We start from the raw sequence: 21,733 nt of genomic DNA on the forward strand, positions 1-21,733 counted from the left end.
CCATTGCTGCTGTCTCCATCGCCACACTCTGCCATGTGCCACTTTCAGGTCTCCTCACACTGCTGGTGTGTAGAATTTTTTGACATAGGGTGCTGGCAGATTACGGGCCTCCCATTGCTGCTGCCAGGCCCCTAATCTGCCATGGGCCCCTATACCGCCTCCTCATGCTGCTGCCAAGTCCAGAGTGTGTCATGGGTCCCTGTACGGCCTCCCATTGCTGCTGTCTCCATATCCACACTCTGCCATGTGCCACTTTCAGGTCTCCTCACACTGCTGGTGTGTTGAATTTTTTGACATAGGGTGCTGGCAGATTACGGGCCTCCCATTGCTGCTGCCAGGCACGTAATCTGCCATGGGCCCCCGTACCGACTCCTCATGCTGTGACGTTGCAACAAGGTGGAATTCAACCCTACATATGTTAGACCGCCTTTACGAACAGCGAAAGGCCATCACCGATTTCCTGATGTTAAAAGCGGATAAAGGTATTCCCTGTGTAACTTAGATGTCAGCCATTGGCAGCTCATGCGTGACACCTGCCGCTTGCTCAGGCCCTTTGAGGAGGCCACGCTATTCGTGAGTCACCAGGACTATGGGATGAACGACGTCATTCCTCTGTTGCACGTCCTGGAACAAATGCTGTTAACAATGGCTGGTCAGGGTGCGGTAGACGTGGCGCACAGATCTCAACGCCACATGACCCCTGTGGGGGCAGGACAGGAAGAAGAGGAGGAGGTAGAGGAGGACATTGGTGCTCAGGAATTATTGAGTGAAATGGGTGGTTTTTCCACTCAGCGGACAGGAGTGGAGGAGCAGGAGCATCTGGTAGAGGAGGAGGAGGAGGAGACAGAGGACCCAGACGCACCGTGGCAGTATGCTGTGGAGATGGAGGCAGGGAGTCCCTCGCATTCCTTGGCACAAATGGCCCATAGCATGCTCGGTTGCTTGCGTAGCGACAGCCGAATAATAACCATCAGACAGAGGGATGACTTTTGGCTGTCCACCTTGTTGGACCCTCGCTACCGTTCAAAAATGGTGGCCTTTTTCACACCTGCTGAGAGGGAGGCCAAAATAACGTACTATAAAAACCACCTATGTAGTCAGCTGGTCTCTGCCTGTCTGCGCCAACGTCCATCCTCAGACACTGTGGGCCCTGTGCGCTCGCGTTCCGCTGCCATGGCAGCAGGGGAGGGGTGGGGTGGTAGGAGCAGTGGCAGCTCCACCAGCAGCGGCTGCCTCAGTCTGCAGTCGATGATGAGTAGCTTTCTTCACCAGCGCAGTGAGGAAACTACTAACCAGCCGCAGCAGCAGCAGCAGCAGCAGCATCAGGTGGACCTGGAGCAGGACCTCAAACAACAGGCTTAGGCCTACTTGGACAGCACCCTGCCAACCGAGGTAGACAATCCCCTTGACTACTGGGCAACGAAACTTGACCTTTGGCCCCAACTAGCTGAATTTGCCCTTGAAAGGCTGTCATGCCCGGCCAGTAGCGTGGCATCGGAGCGCGTGTTTAGTGCGGCAGGAGGTATTGCAACTCCGCGGAGGACACGACTGTCCACCCAAAGTGTGGAGAGACTGACGTTTGTGAAAATGAATCAGGCGTGGATTAGTCTGGATTTCAAACCACCAGTTCCTGACACAACTGACTAAATCCGCCATGAATCATGCCCCAAACATGTGCCACTTTCAGGTCTCCTCACACTGCTGGTGTGTTCCATTTTTTGTCATAGGGTGCTGGCAGATTACGGGCCTCCCATAGCTGCTGCCAGGCCCCTAATCTGCCATGGGCCCCTATACCGCCTCCTCATGCTGCTGCCAAGTCCAGAGTCTCTCATGGGTCCCTGTACAGCCTCCCATTGCTGCTGTCTCCATCGCCACACTCTGCCATGTGCCACTTTCAGGTCTCCTCACACTGCTGGTGTATTCCATTTTTTGTCATAGGGTGCTGGCAGATTACGGGCCTCCCATAGCTGCTGCCAGGCCCCTAATCTGCCATGGGCCCCTATACCGCCTCCTCATGCTGCTGCCAGGTCCAGAGTCTGTCATGGGTCCCTGTACGGCCTCCCATTGCTGCTGTCTCCATCGCCACACTCTGCCATGTGCCACTTTCAGGTCTCCTCACACTGCTGGTGGGTTCCATTTTTTGTCATAGGGTGCTGGCAGATTACGGGCCTCCCATAGCTGCTGCCAGGCCCCTAATCTGCCATGGGCCCCCGTACCGACTCCTCATGCTGCTGCCAGGCCCGTAATCTGTCATGGGCCCCTGTTGTCGCTTGTTGGCATATTCCGCTCGTTCAGATGCTCCTTCTCCTGCTACTCCTCTTCACGGATTCCGTCAGCAGTCTTTCTTGGAATCCGTTTCCAAGAGACAACAGTTTGCGAGCACGCACCAGACGGTGCAGAAACTGAACGTCCTCCTGTCCAAGTTGCTGCTGCCAGGCTCGTAATCTGTCATGCGCCCCTGTACCGCCTCCTCATGCTGCTGCCAGGTCCAGAGTGTGTCATGGGCCCCCGTACCGACTCCAAATGCTGCTGCCAGGCCCGTAATCTGTCATGGGCCCCTGTACCGCCTCCCCATGCTGCTGCCAGGTCCAGATTGTGTCATGGGTCCCTGTACGGCCTCCCATTGCTGCTGCCAGGCCTGTAATCTGCCATGGGCCCCCGTACCGACTCCTCATGCTGCTGCCAGGCCCGTAATCTGCCATGGGCCCCTGTACCGCCTCCTCATGCTGCTGCCAGGTCCAGAGTGTGTCATGGGTCCCTGTACGGCCTCCCTTTGCTGCTGTCTCTATCGCCACACTCTGCCATGTGCCACTTTCAGGTCTCCTCACACTGCTGGTGGTTTCCATTTTTGTCATAGGGTGCTGTATGGCCTCCCATTGCTGCTGCCTCCACCGCCACACTGTGGCTCCACACTCTGGTTTTGGCCCCGTGACTGGCCAAATGAGTGAAGTGTGCGGTGATTCTAAGATCGACGGCACTCATCTGCATGTCATACTGCCTGACAGTATTATTTCTCTTCCCCAGCAGCCTCCAAGGGCATTTAAATTAAAGGTACAGTGTTCAGCACTAATATTAAGTCTCTCTGAAGCCTAGAAACACCCTTTTTTAAGTTAAATTCACAGCGAATATATTCGACTCGAATCAAAATTTTTCCACGAATTCGCCGAATCAGTCGAATCGAATTTTTGAATACTTCGCTCATCTCTAGTAAATACCCTCAAATTAAAGCTGACAGTCTGCATTTAAAGCACATCTTGTTTGTTTCATTTTAAATCCATTGTGGTGGTGTATAGAGCCAAAAATGTTAGAATTGTGTCGATGTCCCAATATTTATGGACCTGACTGTATATAGCGCCAACAGTTTATAATGGGAGACAAAACAGCAACAATACAGTTCAATACAAGAGGGTTAGGAGGGCCCTGATCCTTGGAGCTTACAATCTAGGAGGGAGGGGCTAGTGGTACAAAGGGTAGTAACTGTGGGGGATGGACTGGTAAAAGGAAGAGAAGATTCCATTATTAGCTGAGGGCAGGATAGGCTTCCCTGAAGAGAGAGGTTTTCAGAGATCACCTAAAAGAGAACAGAGTAGGCGATAGTCTGATAATTTGGGGTAGAGAGTTCCAGAGGATGGGGAAGCTCTGGAGAAGTCCTGGAGACGAGCATGGGAGGAGGAGACAAGGGAGCTAGAGAGCAGGAGGTCTTGCGAGGAGCAGAGAGTACGGTTTGGGTGATACATCTCTCAGTATATGCATTGGCTGCGGAGCATTGTATATTGAGTTCTGCTGCACAATGTGTTGGTGCACATAGCAATCGAGTTGTCATGTGTTGTGTTGTGGCCAAGTGCATTAATGTATGAATTTTTGATGTCATTGCCACAAACTGTGAATAGGTCTCAAGAGTTTAGTTATAGGTAGAACGTAGTGCGCTGGATTACCCCTAACTTCTTATGTGACATGGAAGTTCCTGCCCACCTTTACGTCAGGGCCATCTTAATGCATGGGCACCCCTGAGCACTGCCCAGGGCCCCAGGTGCATGGGAGTTCTGTGAATATATTCCATTACATCATACTTGGCCATCAGTCATGCTTTTTACTAAGCTGTCCCGATGGCCATGTCCTGGACAGTGTCCCAGAATCCGGGCTATGGGGACAATAGCAGCCTATCATCTTCCCCCCTGTACTGTGCCCTCCTGTCCTCGCAGTGCTGTGCCCTTTGTGTTGATTAGACTTTGATTTTCAGCATGTTTTCCTATTGTTTAAAACTGATTTTATTGAAAGTACTAATAAATATATGTTTAATTCTATCAACTATTTATACTTTAATTTTTGAGAGTAGGTGCATAAATTATGGCAGGCTGGTAGGGGCCCCAGTGCATTACTTTGCCCAGAGGCCCAAGATGCTTTACGTGTTCCATTGTTTTTATACCTATCTTTTGTACATGACTTCATTCCAGTCATGTGTCATACAGAGTCCTCTTCCACTTTCCTCCGGCCAGAGGGTGAATCTAAAGAAGTAGAGAGCAGTACTGATGCAATGTGGTCAGCACCTTCTTCTGCATCATTGCATGTGAGTGGTAATGCCCAAGGCTGCCATTAGAAGTCATGGTGTCCCATACAGCCTACCTGATAGGCCCTAATGGATGAAATTCCAGAGGCGGGGCCAGCAGACGTCTGACAGATAGCACACCAAACAATCACACTCATCCTGGTTTCCAGCTGATCATGGACCCTGCTGGTGACCCAGTGGAGCCTGTATCCTATATGGGAGGATTGGCTATATCCACTTATTGGTGGCTCTGGTGATGCCTCCTATGAGGGATGGGTTCATGATGCCCCGCACTCACCGGTTGTCCTCAGTCTTCATTCCAGTCTTGTGTTGCGCAGAATCCTCTTTCTCTTACCTCCCAGCAGGGGTGTGGGGCAATCCTCAATGATGCAGAGGGTAGCACTAAGGCAATGTGGTCAGCACCACTCTCTGTATCATTGTATGGGAGTGTTGATGCCTTGGGCCACTATGAGAAATAATTGGGCCCACTACAGCGACAGGACCTCCAAAATACAAGGGGTGGGGTCAGCAGAAGTCAGACAGATGGCCTCTCAACCAATCAGACTCATCCTGGTTTCCAGCTGAACCTGGGCCCTGCTGGTGACCCAGTGGGGCCTGTGCCCTGTACGGGAGAGCTGGCTATACCCCATTACCAGGCACTGGTGATGAATCTACAGGGGATGGTTCATGATTTCCTGCACTCACAGGTTGTCCTCATTCTTCATTCTAGTCATGTGTAATGTAGAGTCCTCTTCCTCTTTCCTCCCAGTAGTGGGTGATCTTCAATGATGCAGAGGGTGGCACTGAGGCAATGTGGTCAGCAAAGCTTTCTGTATCATTGTATGTGAGTGGTGATGTCCAGGGCAACCATTAGAAATCATGGGACCCCAAAGGTCTGACAGATCGCATCCTAACCAATCAGATTCCTGCTGGTTTCCAGCCTAACCCAGGCCCCTCTGCTCACCCAATGGGCCCTGGGTCCTGTATGGAAGTGCTGGCCATAACCCCTCTATCAGTGTCCCTAGTGATGTCCCTTCAGGGTTTAAAATGATGATCTGCACTCTTAGGATGTCCTCAGTCTTCCTGGTTGAATGTCTTTAAGGTGAACACAGCAAAAAAAAAAAAAAATGTGCTCACTGGTAAAGCAGGTTTCTTTATCTTGTATTTTCAGAACAGAAATGTAGAGTAAAAAGAAGGAAAAAGAAAAATACACACTGTGCAAACATAATAAAAATTGCAATGTTTCATATAAAATATAATTAAATCCCTGCACGGCTCGTCTGAACAGTAAATACAAACATCTGAGATCTGCATTCATTATAACACTCAAACAACAGCGCCGATATTCAGGATTAAAATACACAAATACAAACTGTGTCTGCGGTCCAGTCGATGGACAGTATAATTGCACTAAAACAAGGAAAGGAAAATGTTTCTTTCTTGGCGCCAATACAGTAGCTGCGTAATTAGGTTATGGTTTTACTATTATCCTAAATTATTAAACTACACATGTGAAATACACAAGGGAGCATCAATCACCCAACAGACATGTAATTATTGGGCAAAGTAATTGAAAACATGATTTGTTTCAGTAAATGTGCAATGGCCTCTTATGAAAATTCAATTTGCAATATATCTTGGGATATGTGGTGTTTTTACAGGTTTTCCCAGAGGACAGTAAAGTTAAAAAGTCCCGTGCAATGAAAGCTGTAGGTCAGAAATACGGCCAGTTTCCAATGTGTAATTTTGGTGCGTGGATAAGAGGTTCTTGGTGGGAGTGACTTTGGGTGGGGGGCCCATGGAACACAGCTCACTTTGTAGAGGTGGGGAGACCCCTGTCTTAACTCCCCATATCCCTCTTATGTTTAAGTCACCCTGTGCCTGTTAGGGGTACAGGGTGATCTGTCCCAATATTGGGGTGGGGGTGGTTGATTGTTTAATGCCATGTGTTTGCATCCCATTGTTCTATTGTGTGTCTTGCTTGGGAGCAAACTATTATGGGATGTATGTGTTTATGTGTATTGGCTTGGTGGGGGGTGTCTCCAGCAGCCTCTCTCCTGATGGGACTGTCTGGTGTGTCTCTTGTTACTAAAGGTAGAGTGCCCCCCTCTGTGTCATTATGCAGGGAGGGGGGATTGTTCCCTTGAATGTATATATCTTGCATCTGTGTTAAAATAAAGTTGTCTTTTTCCTGGTTTACTTGAAGACTGGTGTTGTCTAGTCTTGTATGGTCGGCTGTGGTGTCTGTGGTCGGTGTTCGAACACGGAAGCGGCATTATAACAGAAGTACCCAAGTGCAGACTGGGTCGGTTCCGTTACAGCGGGCTACTGCATATAGCAGATTTCCTTAATCAGGGCTCTGTGGAACCTCAGGGGTCCTCCAGAGGTTGCTAAGGGTTCTTTGCAAAATGGGCAACTTCTGCTTCTCAGACTAGTAACCATTAACACAGAGGCGTAACAAGATCATTCAGGGTCCTTGTACAAGAAAACATGAAGAGCCCTCCCTTCTTTCTAAACCCGGGGCTCTTTCCTCCAAGCCCGAGGCCCTTCCCCCTAGGCTCAGGTGCCTTCCCATTGATCCTGGGGCCCTTTATTCCCATCATGGGGTCTCGCAGTGGGACCTTTTCATAGGTTCTGCAGCTGGCCCCCTTCCTGCCATCTTGCCCCCCCTCCCCCCACAGTGACAGAACGCCAGGGCCCAGTCACAAGTGCAACCTTTATGACCCTGGTAGTTCCACCACTGCATTGACACCAATTATGCTTTAGAGCTCTGTAGCGGTGGGATTCTTCCCAATGACCCAAATGTAAGGAGCATTCTTTCCAATGATCATCACAACTAATGTGCCATGAGCTGTAGCTAGAGTCATTATGAGCAGGGGTTCCCTAAACCTGAGAAGTCTTTTCAAGGGTTCCTCCATGTTGTAAAAGGCTGTCTTACAGATGTGCACCCAAGTTGTCACGTGCAGGACTCTGGCAGCAGACCCTCAATATTCTCCAAATTTGTAAATAAAAAATGGACTCTACCCTACTCCAGGACCGTCTTAATGGCATCATGGGCCGTTGGGCAAGGTAATGCACTGGTGGCCCTACCAGCCTGCCCCAATTTGCACATCTACTCTCAAGAATTCAAGTATAAAATAGTTGATAGAATTAAGAAAATATTTATTAGTATTAGCACAGTACAGGTTCCAAGGATGCTGCCCGGGACATCCCGGGACAGCTTAATAAAAGGCATGACTGTCCTGACACATCCAGGACAGTTGATAAGTATGATGTAATGCAAAATTATCATGGGGCCTTCATGCAGCTGGGGCACTGCCCAGGGGTGCCCATGCATTAAGACAGCCCTGCCCTACTACTACCTTTCAAAAAAATTTAAAGATGATTATCTCACAAAGTACATGAAACATACTCAATGATGGCACTCAATTGATGAAAAACTTCCCGACTGCCCTATAGCATTCTACAGGGCGGCACAGGTGTGCAAAATTATGTGTATATAGGTTGGGGGCGTATGCGAGCTGCACGCATGCCCTACCCGCCCCGCCACTCACAACCGCGGCTGTCAGTCACCTGGTCCTGGCCGGTGATTACCTGCTGGTGCCTGGTGATTACCGAGCATCTCCGATGGGGAGGTGGACTGTTTTCTTTACTAACAGTTCTCCCTGTCAACTCGGGCACACTGATTTGGATGGCTGTGCACAGCACAGCGATCCAAAGCAGTGTGCTTACAGTGAAGCATACACCCCCCCGCCCCCCTAGTAAAACACTCCCTGCACACAGTTAACCCTTTGATCACCCCTCATGTTAACCCCTTCCTGCCCAGTGCCATTAGCACAGTGTTAGTGCTTTTTGTTAGCACTTATCACTGTATTGGTGTCACTAGGGATGTCAGTGACACCAAGTCAGTTCCCTCCAGTGTCAGAATGTCCGCCGCAGTCCTGCTATAAATCGCTGATCATCGCCATTACTAGTAAAAAAAAAAAAAATTCCAGTATCTATACCACCATTTGTAAACACTATAACTTTCATGTAAATCAATTCATTTACACGTATTGGGTTTTTTTGTAGCAAAGACACGGAGCAGAATACATTTTGGCCTAAATTTATGCCGAAATTTGATTTTTAAAATTTTTTCACTGGACATGTTTAATAGCAAAAAGTCAAAAATATTGTTTTTTTTCTCAAAATTGTCTTTTTTTTTAATAGCGTAAAAAATAAAAAAAGTACAGGTGATCAAATACCACCGAAAGAAAGCTCAATTCGGAGGGAAAAAAGGACGTAAATTTAATTTGGGTGCAGCGTTGCATGACCGCGCATTTGTCAGTTAAAGTAACACAGCGTCGTAACACAAAAAATGGCCTGGTCAGGAAAGGGGGGAAATCCTCAGGAGGGCGAGGTGTTAAATTAAATAGAAAACACATTACCCTGGACAAATAACAAATAACAGATACATATCAAAATATTCCCACCACCAGATCACCAGTAGTTGTACCAATTATATTGTAAATACGTATAGGCCTTTTATATGCAGTATGTACATGCTTGTGTATATATGTATATACAGTATGGTAGACACCAGACCTTCAAGCACAAGTCAGGTCCAGCCCTGGAATGTCAATAACTTCCAAAAATGGGCAAGAATTGAAATATATTCACCCAAGAACAATGTCCTGGAATTGTCATCATAGCTGGTATTAGTCACATAAACCTGAACTTGTTCTATGGTGGCCACGTGTCCCCATTTCCCAGAGAGAGTCCCCATTTTGAGGTGTCTGTCCCTGGAAAACATGTATCCTCAACAGTGTTCCTGGTGGCCTGGTGGTGTGGCATACACATTTTATTGTGCCAGCGCCAACCCGAAAGGGAGCCACTGGAGCCATCTGCACTTTTTCTTCTTGGCAACGTCAAGGCATCTCTCCAAACCATGCATGCAGTTGACCAGTTGTTTCAGGATGTTAAAAATGGGGGATGTGGTAAAAGTGGGGGAAAGAGTTGGTTTAGTATGATTATAGGGTTTAGTTTTCCTATTTTTCTTCTTATTTTTCTAATTCCTTTTTTCCAGGTAGTCTACAAGTTAGATACAAAATTGGCAAAGACGGGATGTACGTGTTTACATTAGATTCGAAAAGACTGGACAACCGAAAGCTGCACCATGTAAAAATCAACAGAGAAGGGAAGGAACTGATGATCCAGGTGAGAACAAATCTCATTTCTATGTGCTATGCTCTATATACACAAACTACACACTCACCGGCCACTTTATTAGGTCCACCTTGCTAGTGCCAAGAAAATCTCCCCCACACCATGACACCACTACCACCAGCCTGAACCATTGATACAAGGCAGGATGGATCCACCTCACCATGACACCACCAGCCTGAACCATTGATACAAGGCAGGATGGATCCACCACACCATGACACCACCACCACCACCAGCCTGAACCATTGATACACGGCAGGATGGATTCACCTCACCATGACACCACCACCACCAGCCTGAACCATTGATACACGGCAGGATGGATCCACCTCACCATGACACCACCAGCCTGAACCATTGATACAAGGCAGGATGGATCCACCTCACCATGACACCACCAGCCTGAACCATTGATACAAGGCAGGATGGATCCACCACACCATGACACCACCAGCCTGAACCATTGATACACGGCAGGATGGATCCACCTCACCATGACACCACCACCAGCCTGAACCATTGATACACGGCAGGATGGATCCACCTCACCATGACACCACCACCAGCCTGAACCATTGATACACGGCAGGATGGATCCACCTCACCATGACACCACCACCACCAGCCTGAACCGTTGATACAAGGCAGGATGGATCCACCTCACCATGACACCAAAACCACCAGTCTGAACCATTGATAGAAGGCAGGATGGATCCACCTCACCATGACACCACCACCACCAGCCTGAACCGTTGATACAAGGCAGGATGGATCCATGCTTTCATGTTGTTTGCGCCAAATTCTGACCCTACCATCTGAGTGTGGCAGCTGAAATCCAGACTCATCAGATCAGGCAACTTTTTTCCAATCTGCTATTGTCCAATTTTGGTGATTCTGTGTGAATTGTAGCCTCCGTTTCCTGTTCTTAGCTTACAGGAGTAGCACCCGGAGTGGTCTTCTGCTGCTGTAGCCCATTTGCTGCAAGGTTCGACATGTGTGTGTTCAAAGATGGTATTCTGCATACATTGGTTGTAATGCGTGGTTATTTGAGGTACTGTTGCCTTTCTATCATCTGGAACCAGTCTGCCCATTCTCCTCTGACATCAACAAGGTACTTTCCTCTACACAACTGCCGCTCACTGGATATTTTCCCTTTTTCAGACCATTCTCTGTAAACCCTAGAGATGGTTGATCATGAAAATCCCAGTATATCAGCAGTTTTTTTAAATACTCAGACCAGCCCTTCTGGCACTATCAACCATGCCATATTCAAAAGTCACTTAAATCCCCTTTCCTCCCCATTCTGATGCTCGGTTTGAACTTCAGCAGGTTGTCTTCACCATGTCCAGATACCTAAATGAATTGAGTTGCTGCCATGTGATTGGCTGAGTAACAATTTGTGTTACCAAGCAATTTAACAGGTGGACCTAATAAAGTGACCGGTGAGTGTTTATTATTTGTGGCAAATGCATATCTTGGTAGAACAAATATTTTGCTAAAAGTACGTCTTATTTGGGTAAATATTTTTGACTGATAAAAGCAAAGTACCTGTTTAAACCTCCGTCCTATTCTGCCATCCCTTGATCAGAAGAATGTTTATCACTTGCAAAATTACTGAGAACCCTGGTTATCATAAGGAACTGGATAATAAATGTTGAAGGCAAAAAAGTAGACAACTTCTGGTTAGGGATGAGCTGACCATTTGGCTCAAACCTTTGACCATCCAGACCCTTGGTTTGGTGGGAGCCAAAAATCATACATAGATGCAGTATTTCTATTACTTCTTTATATAATGGCATCCCGCTGTCACTAATTGCTAAAAAAGCAGCAAGTGCTTCCACCTGCTACATTTTAGGAACTGTGGACATCATGGATAATCCATGGCTATGTAATCCAAGAGGCGGGGACAGCAGTGACATCACTGTGCAAATATGGCAACTGGCCATGATTGGTCAATGATGCCACCCCTATCCCTTGCCCTTCCCTCGGAGAGCTGTCTTTTGGCTATGAGTACCACTGGGATCGAGCATGTGCTTTGGGTCATCGGCTTTTTTTTTTTTGAGCGGGCAGTAGGCATTCACACATATGCAAAGGCAGGGAACATTTCAGACATCCCTGTCGGCAGTCTTTGTACATGCATGTGCACCAATGGCCAGGAAATTGGTGCATATGCAGATGTGCTGCAGGGCTGGCTTTGGAACTGAGCCCTGTGGCACATCTGCATGTGGGCTGGGTGCAGCGTGGTGTGGTGGCAGTAAAGACACTGAGGCCCAGAGGCAGAAACTAATAGATTAACAAACCAGTCACAACAACCCAGCGGGGAGAACGCCCGACCAGGAAACTCACAGTCAATGCAGCTGTGGAAGGTCTAAGCTGAAGACAGCACTTGGTGAAGGAGGTGGAGTGCGGCATGGTCCGACCCAAGCTGAGCAGCTTGGATGTAGTCCCTATGCTTTCCCTATTGCTCTGTAACATCTCCCTGCCGCTAGTGCTCTCCATGAAAGATCAGGTATCTCTCCTTACACTAGCCAATTCACAAATGCATACCATAACCTGGAGGCAGGCACTTAAACACTCTGTTTGACCCAAGATGGCTGCCAGGATCACCTGGATGTAGCATAGCCAACTGGAACGCTGCTCCAAGGGGCTGAGGAAACCATGGAGAAATCAAGTTTCACCTGACCTCTTCAACTGTAGTACCGTTCTGCTCAAGAGTGTCAAGGTCCTACCTTTCCTCAGGGCTTGTGCTGCTCCATGTGCTGGCATCCATCTTAGGTGTCTGCAAAGCATTGTGGGATCCTTTATGCTTTCAGCCCTCTGCGTCTCCTCCCCCAGGAGGTGGCGGCTTTTCACATATAAGTCTGCTGTTTGTAGCTGTCCATTGCATTCGTGTCCTGTCTGTTGCACAGCAGCAAGCTCCTGTTTAGTTTCTCATTGCTCTCCTGGATACTCGGCTTTGGCGACCATCCTTCCTGGCTTCTGACCCCGGCTCTGGCGACCGTCCTTCCTGGCTTCTGACCCCAGCTCTGGTGATCATGCTTCCTGGCTTCTGACCCCGGCTCTGGTGACCATCCTTCCTGGCTTCTGACCCCGGCTCTGGTGACCATCCTTCCTGGCTTCTGACCCCGGCTCTGGTGACCATCCTTCCTGGCTTCTGACCCCGGCTCTGGCGACCGTCCTTCCTGGCTTCTGACCCCAGCTCTGGTGATCATGCTTCCTGGCTTCTGACCCCGGCTCTGGTGACCATCCTTCCTGGCTTCTGACCCCGGCTCTGGTGATCATCCTTCCTGGCTTCTGACCCCGGCTCTGGTGATCATCCTTCCTGGCTTCTGACCCCGGCTCTGGCGACCATCCTTCCTGGCTTCTGACCCTGGCTCTGGTGATCATCCTTCCTGGCTTCTGACCCCGGGTTTGGCGACCATCCTTCCTGGCTACTGTTCTACCAAGTCACCCGCTGTTGCTTTTGGACTTGCATAGACTCTGTCTTGTTTTTGTATAATAAACCTACCTTTAATTGCACCTCCTTGTGTGTCTGACTCCTCACTCCCTGACAAAGAGCCACCTACAGTGGAGAAAGCAGACTGCACCTGCCTACATGTGTAAGCACAGAATGTTGGGGAGCACCTCTCGCCTAGGTGAGCACAATATGTCACTTAGGGTGAAGGTCCACTTTAATACTCAATCTGTGCATATTGAGGATACATCATTGACCTTAGCTGTGGGTCATGTAAAATCTTGTAGCCAGAGGGCCATTGTTTGAAGACCCACTACTCTACTGATTAGCTGTGATGTTGACTTATCTACGACATTCCTGCTCCAGGTTCAATCACATCTGTGTAATCATGTGCAAATCTTATACATATTGCACAACGTCTGTGGGTAGACCCGGGGTGAAGGTCCACCAGGAAGAACAATTAGCTTTTTTTTTTTTGGATTGCCATTTTTTGCCTGTACGTCAAACTCCAACCATTACATTCAATATTCCGTCCACTGTTCCACCTTGCCATACATGTTCCTTCGAAATATCACAGAAGCCCATTGTAATCCATTATTCAACTGGCACTTGTGGCAGTATAATGTCATTTCAGCATATTTCATAACAAAAAGTTTGACCTTTCTACATTTTCTTTTTAAATGACGCCAATAAAAGTCTCAGACGGCGTTGGCGTTATTTTAATGGTAAAATATAAAATGAATGTATACTTTCAGAATTCTTAATATCTGTTTTACGACCCGATATTAAAAGAGCAAAAAAAATAAAAAATTTGGTTAATACACCTTCCTGCCTCCCGTAGGTTTGATTTTCATGTGATATTATTATACTGCCGGGTTCTATAATTCTGTAATTTATCTACATTGTAACTGGCGCTCACCGTGGATTGATTAATGTTAAACAGCGCACTGCATTGTACTTTTCATTGTCATAAAATGATATTGCTGTAATTTTCTTTTTTTTTTTTTCCTTTTTTTTTTTTTAATTGAAACGGTAGGCATGCTTCACGCGACATGTGTGTTCTCTGGATTCTTGTATGCCAAAAGATTAAAACGCCTTCTTTCCTTTTCAGGTTGACAAGATAATAAAAGAACGACATAATTTCTCGTCGGATATTTATTTCAAAGCCATCAGATCACTTACAATGGGAAAGGTTTTAGGTAAGCGCTCCCAATTATCCATTCATTTGACTCTAGAGATTTTTTTTTTTATTGAACACGTAAAAATCTGCATTTTTTTGGCCATAAAATTACTTAAAATTCTCAGAACATTTCACATTTTCTGAACAAAAAGACCATGCAGAGTAAAAAAATAGTAGTTGGATTTTTTTTTATGCAGCATTATGTTTGTGCAACTGTTTATCAAATGCATATTTTGCACCAGACTCATCCACCTTACCAACTGTTGTGTGTCCTCCACACCTTTCTGCTGACACCTTCATTGGTTTCCGCTGACACAATTAATTCAATGCAAGAAACTAACAACAACATACAAAGCCATCCACAGTGCTGCCCCCAACTACATCACTAACCTAGTCTCAATATTCCAACCAAATCATTCTCTTTGTTCTTTCCAAGACCTCCTGCCCTTTAGTTCCCTTTTCTCCTCCTCCCATGCTCGTCACCAGGACTTCACCCGAGCCTCTCCCATCCACTAGAACTCCCTACCCCATCTGTCTGACTATCTCCTACTCTGCCCACTTTTAGACGATCCCTAAAAACCCCTCTCTCTAGAGAAGCCTGTCCTACCACCCACCTAAGGTTACGTTCACACTAGCTTTATCAGCAGGTGCCAGATAGGCGTTTGGAAAGCGTTTTTAATTCTTCTCAAACGCCTATGAAAATTCTGCGCATGGCAGCACACAGTGCTGTTCACACTGAAGCGTTAGCGTCGCATCACGGCAAAACTGATGCCCTGTCCAGTCAAGAGGAGTTGAAGCCTCCCATTCAAGTCTATGGTGCCGCTCCTCAAATGCCTGGCAGGCATTTGTGACGCATTAATACCATTTAACTTCATTATAGGCATTTGTGGTGCGTTTTTAATGCTTAGCAAACACCTATCAACCGCCTCAAAACCACGCATAGGGCGTTTGGGGAGCGTTTGAGGAGCATTAAAAAATGCTTCCCAAACGCCTGTCTAACACCTGTCAAATGCTATAGGGGCATTTGGCAAGAGTTCGAAATAAAGTCAAGTGTAAATGAACCCCAACATTTGTACTTTATTTTTCCCATCAGCCCAACCCCCCAGTTATTATCTTTTGTATCACATGACCCTCCGTTTTAGAGTGTAAGCTGTAAGGAACAGGGCCCTCTGACTCCTCCCTGTTATGAATTGTATTGTAACTGTACTGTCTGCCCTCATGTTGTAAAACACTGCACAGTCTGTTGGCGCTATATAAATCCTGTATAATAATAATATTTTCAGGAAAAAATATAATAACAATAATTTTAGTGCAAACACAAAATAAAGCCAATTTTTTTGGTAAAATATAAAAGACGTGGTTGTGTTGCGTAAAATGATACCAAACATGTCAAGCCTTAAAATTGCATATCACGAAAAACTATGATACTCAAAACTCTCCATGGGCAACGCTTTAAAAGCCTTCACTGCTCATCGGTTTAGAGGTAAAGCCCAACTCCGGGCAAAAAAAGTTTTCCCATGCAGTCGGGCTGTTTGTTTCGTTTAGAGGTGAAGAAAGAGTTTATACTCATCCAAGCCTTCATTCCACTGGAAAATGGTGCTCCCCTGCAGTCCAGTGGTGGACTGTTCCTTGTCTATGGAGCCTGATCTGGGCTTGATGACCTCAGGAATAATCCACTATTCTGGAGCTCCACCACTGAGTGGAAAGGGCCTCAGCCGGGGTCAGGGGGCCTTTCATGGTTTCTTGGGCATTGGGGCCCTGAAGGTTCCAGTTACGCTACTGCTCCAAACCCAGAAGTGATAAAATGAACATTACATCCGGCTTCATTCATGCAGAGGAGATCGAGGAATGGATGTTCCTTGGGCACCGCCTGCTTGCCACCCTGAAGCCCACCAATGTGGTTCCTGGGAAGAGCGGGAGAGCTTGGTAACCAAGGGGGAGAAGGAGGGGGGTGCTGGAGGGGGACCACTCCACCCAGACCACTTTTACTACTATAGATGGAAGTCGCACTGAACAAACCAAGTACAAGCTTCAGCTTGTGCTTGATTCTTCACTTTCTGGACGTACAAGGTACATCCAAAGTGCCAAAGTGGTTAATGAAAGAATGACTGGAGAGTATTTATTAACCCCTCGCCCTCCAGAGGATTTACCCCCCTTCCTGACCAGGCCATTTTTTGCATTATGGCGCTACGTTACTTTTACTGACAGTTGCGACAATTGGTGAGAATGAAATTTGCGCCTTTTTTTCAAACGAATTTAGCTTTCTTTCAGTGGTATTTGATCACCTGTGCGTTTTTATTTTTTGCGCTCTAAACATAAAAAAGACCAACAATTTTGAGAAAAAAAAAACACTACTTTGCTTTTGCTATTAAAACATGTCCAGTAAAAAAAAAATAAAAAAATCAAATCTTGTCATAAATTTAGGCCAAAATGTATTACTTTGCTAAAAAAAAAATCCCAATACTTGTAAATGAATTGGTTTCCATGAAAGTTACATCATTTACAAATGGCGGGATAGATACTGGGATTTTTTTTTCTTTTACTAGTAATGGCGGCGAGCAGTGACTTATAGCAGTACTGCGACAGGCATTTTGACACGGGGGGGGGGGACTAACTTGTTATCACTTGCATCCCCAGTGACACTAATACAGTGATCAGTGCTTAAAAAAAAGAGCACTGACACTGTACTAATGGCGCTGGGCAGGAAGGGGTTAACGTGAGGGGCAATCAAAGGGTGCTGTTTTACTATTTCCTATGTGTGTGCTTCACTGTAAGCACACTGCTTTGGAAAGCAGTGTGCACGAGTTGACAGGGAGCAGAACTGTTTTGTTTACAAACTGTTCTCCTTCCCATCGGAGATGCTCGGCAATCACCGGGCGCCGGCGAGTAATCACCGGCTAGGACCCGGTGATTGACGACTATAAGTGGCGGCGCGGGTAGGGCGCGCCCCCTACCCGGAAATGCAAAATCACCTATGACAGGCAGGAGAACTGTTTTGTTTACAAACAGTTCTCCTCCCTATCGGAGCTGCTCGGCAATCACCGGGCACCAGTGAGTAATCACCGGTTCGGACCCAGTGATTGACGGCCGCAAATGCGCCCCCTACCCAGAAATTCAAAATCACATGTATATATATATATATACACACGCAGGGGCGGACTGACCATTTGGAAACTCGGGCACTGCCCGAGGGCCCTGGGTCAGTAGGGGGCCCCATGAGATTCCCCTGGTACCTTTTTTATAGGCTTTTTTGAGTTTGGACAAGGACACAGGGGCCCCATGATCCCCTATTGCCCGGGGGCCCCATGAGTTGTCAGTCCGCCCCTGCACACACGTGATTTTGCACACCCGTTGCACCTTGCAGCCGTGTTTCTGCGTTAGGGCGGTCAGGAAGCAGTTAAGGATCAAATGTTAACTAGCAGTAGTTAGTCACATTCAACTTGACTTGTTTTGTAATGCTGAAAATGGTTTATAGCTTCTCCAAACCACTTCTAATGAGTGTCAGGGAAGATGTCCAACATTTATGACACATGGGTAGCACCAACACCTTCATCCAATCACCACAGAATGTGTTAAAGCAGCTGATTGTCCAAGAAGAGGTGTGAAAGTTCTAATTACTTGATCCCATCTGTTGGTGTCAAGAAGTCTGCATAGGTATTACTCATTCGATTTACATGGCAGAACATTTAAAGTACTGTCAAATTGCCAAGGTAACGATGTTAAAATGATATTATATATAGAAGACAGATGGTGTTAAGTATCTCCCACCCCTGGTAAGTAGGGGCTATATCTGTAAATTCAATGGGTGGGACTTTCAAAGTATCAAGAGATTGTTTGCAATTATGCTTGACACTAATGCAGGCCATAGACGGGTCGAAAACTGCCGTTTTTTAATAAAAAAAAAAAGAAAAATCGGTCGTTCGATCGGCCGACGTTACCACCAACGGTAAAAAAATCGGCTGATTTTCGTCCCGTCTACAGCCGGCATTTAATCCTATAATTACTTCTGTCCCTGCAGAGAGCTCCACTATTATATTTTACATGAAAAAGTCTTGCGGTTGCAACAATGTATCCATTTGTATCCATTTCGGATACAGATGTTTTATTCGGATACAAATAGATACATTGTTGCAACTGCAAGACTTTTCATATAAAATATAATAGCGGACTGGACTTCTTCTTCTTTTTCTGCTTCTTTTTCTTCTTCTTTTTCTTACTCTTCTTCTTTTCCTTCTTCTTCTTCTTTTTCTTCATCTTTTTCTTCTTCTTCTTTTTATTCATCTTTTTCTTCTTCTTTTTCTTTTCTTACTCTTCTTCTTTTTCTTTTCTTCTTCTTCTTCTCCTTCTTCTTTTTCTTTTCTTACTCTTCTTCTTTTTCATCTTCTTCTTCTTTTTCTTCTTCTTTTCTTCTTCCTCTTCTTCTTCTTTTTCTCCTTTTTCTTCTCCTTTTCTTTTTCTTACTCTTCTTCTTTTTCTTCTTCTTTTTCTTCTTCTTTTTTTTCTTTTCTTCTTCTTCTTCTTTTGCTTACTCTTCTTCTTTTTCTTCTTCTTGCAGGTCACGGCTCATGCGCAGATTTTTTATCGATAAAACGATCGGCCGATTTGCCCATCCTCGCCGGGAAAATCAGCTGATCGTCAAAATCGGCCGCAAATTTTCCAACTTGTGCCAAAATCCCGAAAAACGGCCGACCAATTAATCCACTAACGGTGCGAAAATTGGCCGATTTTTTTTTTGGGGCCCAATTTTCGACCCGTTTATGGCCTGCATAAGGCTCCATGTACACTGCAGCCGATAAACTGACGTTCAGGAGCTTTTCTGCATTTTTTTTTACCAGTCCCTGAATTCTCCCTAATGTTCTCATATGTGTCCATGTACACGTCGTCATTTACAGTCGGTTACAGGCAGTTGAGTTTACAGTCATTTTTTTGAACGCACCAAACTTGCGTTCAGGAGTAGATTTTATCAGCGTTTCAAACGCCAAACGCTTGTAAATGCATTTATAAGCGTTTGCAATTTTTTATTAACTCTTCCATTTCTAAAAGCTGGCCAGATCCTTTTTTCATCATGCAAAGCGTTTTCCCGGTACTCAAATGGACCCGGTACACCATACTTTGAGGTTTTGCATGAAAGAAAATATGTTAGACACGGCTGCAATAATTTCTGCGGAAATGAGCCGGAACATCCAAACACTAAACAAAAAAAAAAAAGACAGCTAATCTCAACACATACTGCTCTCTCTGCTTCTGCTCTCTCTGTTTCTCTCACAATGTCTGAAATAGTAAACGTTTTACCGTTTTTCAGAGCATTCTGGAAGGTCTCCTGAGGTTATCTTTTAAAAAACGCTTCTAAATGCAAATGCTGATAAACGCGGTATGCAAACGCGGCTAAACAGACGTTTTTTAACCTACGTTTTCCAGCAGTCAGTTTCCACCATTCAGAAGTGTCCCGAGTACATGGAGCCTAAAGATGAGAATACACGATTAAAAATCGACCGATCGGTCATCCGACGGCGTTCGTTCATTGGTCGAAATTGTGGCCCACATTAACCAATCTAAAAAAATTGTTTGTCGGCAATACGTAGTGTTGATGTCTTCCGTACAAGTGGAAGTGATGCGGCGTGCATGTGACCTTGTAGCCACGCCCTTCCAGCCAGAACGATCGATATACACAGCGATTGCCAGCAATGAGTATAATATCGTTTATTACATGACCTCTATACATAAATAGTGACACATAAAATATAATCTGCACAATTCTGGATTCATCATCTCATTAGGCCGATCGACTTTTAACATTTGGATTTTTCGTTCGTGTTTACAAAGATTCCTTGGACATCAACATCCGGGTCATCTTCTGTTTCCACTCATGCGTGATAGCGCTTGAAAGATTTTTTTTTCGGACAACCGTCATACCGCCGCATAGAAAATCGGTCGTTCGTATGCGAAACAACAAAATTTTTCACTTTTTTCCGCAATTTTTCATACAATTTTCTTATCATGTGTACGAGGCAGGGGCGGACTGACAACTCATGGGGGCCCTGGGCAATAGGGGATCACGGGGCCCCTGTGTCCTTGCCCAAACTCAAAAAAACCTATGAAAAAGGTACCAGGGGTATCTCATGGGGCCCCCTACTGACCCCGGGCCCTCGAGCAGTGCCTGAGTTTCCAAATGGTCAGTCTGCCCCTGGTACGGGGCCAAGGGTGGACTAACAACTCATGGGGCCCCTGGGCAATAGGGGATCATGGGGCCCTTGTGTCCTTGCCCAAACTCAAAAAAAGCCTATGAAAAAGGTACCAGGGGCATCTCATGGGGCCCCCTACTGACCCCGGGCCCTCGGGCACTGCCCGAGTTTCCAAATGGTCAGTCCGCCCCTGTATGGGGCATTAGGCTAGGTTCGTGCCTACACATGCAACCGAGTGCACGGATGGTTCTGTGGATTCACAAATTTGTGCCATGGTTTGGAACAGGGGTGGGCTGACAACTCATGGGGCCCCCGGGAAATAGGGGATCATGGGGCCCCTGTGTCCTTGCCCAAACTCAAAAAAAGCCTATGAAAAAGGTACCAGGGGCATCTCATGGGGCCCCCTACTGACCCCGGGCCCTCGGGCACTGCCCGAGTTTCCAAATGGTCAGTCCGCCCCTGTATGGGGCATTAGGCTAGGTTCGTGCCTACACATGCAACCGAGTGCACGGATGGTTCTGTGGATTCACAAATTTGTGCCATGGTTTGGAACAGGGGTGGGCTGACAACTCATGGGGCCCCCGGGCAATAGGGGATCGTGGGGCCCCTGTGTCCTCACCCACACTCAAACCACACCCAAAAAAGCCTATGAAAAGGTACCAGGGGCATCTCATGGGGCCCACTACTGACCCCGGGCCCTCGGGCAGTGCCCGAGTTAACAAATGGTCAGTCCGCCCCTGGTTTGGAATGAGCAGTGCACGTTAGTTCCGGTCATGTGCACACTGCAAGTCCCAAGGTCCATAGTCCATCTCGGGAGCCAGCAAGTGAGGGTGGCTACGTTCCTACACACAGTGGGACCATGGAGGAGGAACTGAAGGAGGATAAAAGCAGTAGAGAAAAGGGATGGGGAGAGAGGCGCCACACTGCCAATAGTGTAGCAAATTTTTTTTAATAAAAAAAGGGTGAAGAATGCAATAATTATGCAGTCACAGACATCGCTGGTAATGAGCATTGGATCAAGCTCCAAATGTAGACATCAGTCCAGAGTCCAGTCCACAGTAGTGCCACTGTCAGGAGTGCTGTGAAGCCAAAGCAGGGATCCAAGCAAGCTGCCTGGGGAGTCCCAGCTGGAGACCAGATCTGTTGGAGAGCTGTCCAAGGAGCTG

General features: G+C 46.7%; 1 protein-coding gene across 1 annotated transcript in view; it reads left to right on the plus strand.

Annotated features, from left to right (window-relative positions):
• LOC149462245 (contactin-associated protein-like 5) overlaps window positions 1-21,733 on the plus strand; it is a 689,962-nt gene that overhangs the window by 620,681 nt on the left and 47,548 nt on the right. The window contains exons 20-21 of the mRNA XM_089677184.1: window positions 9,612-9,742; window positions 14,317-14,404. Coding sequence (XP_089533310.1) covers window positions 9,612-9,742; window positions 14,317-14,404 — 219 coding nt within the window. The remainder of the gene's footprint in view (window positions 1-9,611; window positions 9,743-14,316; window positions 14,405-21,733) is intronic.

This window comes from Staurois parvus, unplaced genomic scaffold, assembly GCF_062004578.1.
Source record: "Staurois parvus isolate SC_StPar_1 unplaced genomic scaffold, SC_StPar_1.0 ptg000179l, whole genome shotgun sequence".
In the NCBI taxonomy this organism is placed as follows: domain Eukaryota; kingdom Metazoa; phylum Chordata; class Amphibia; order Anura; family Ranidae; genus Staurois; species Staurois parvus.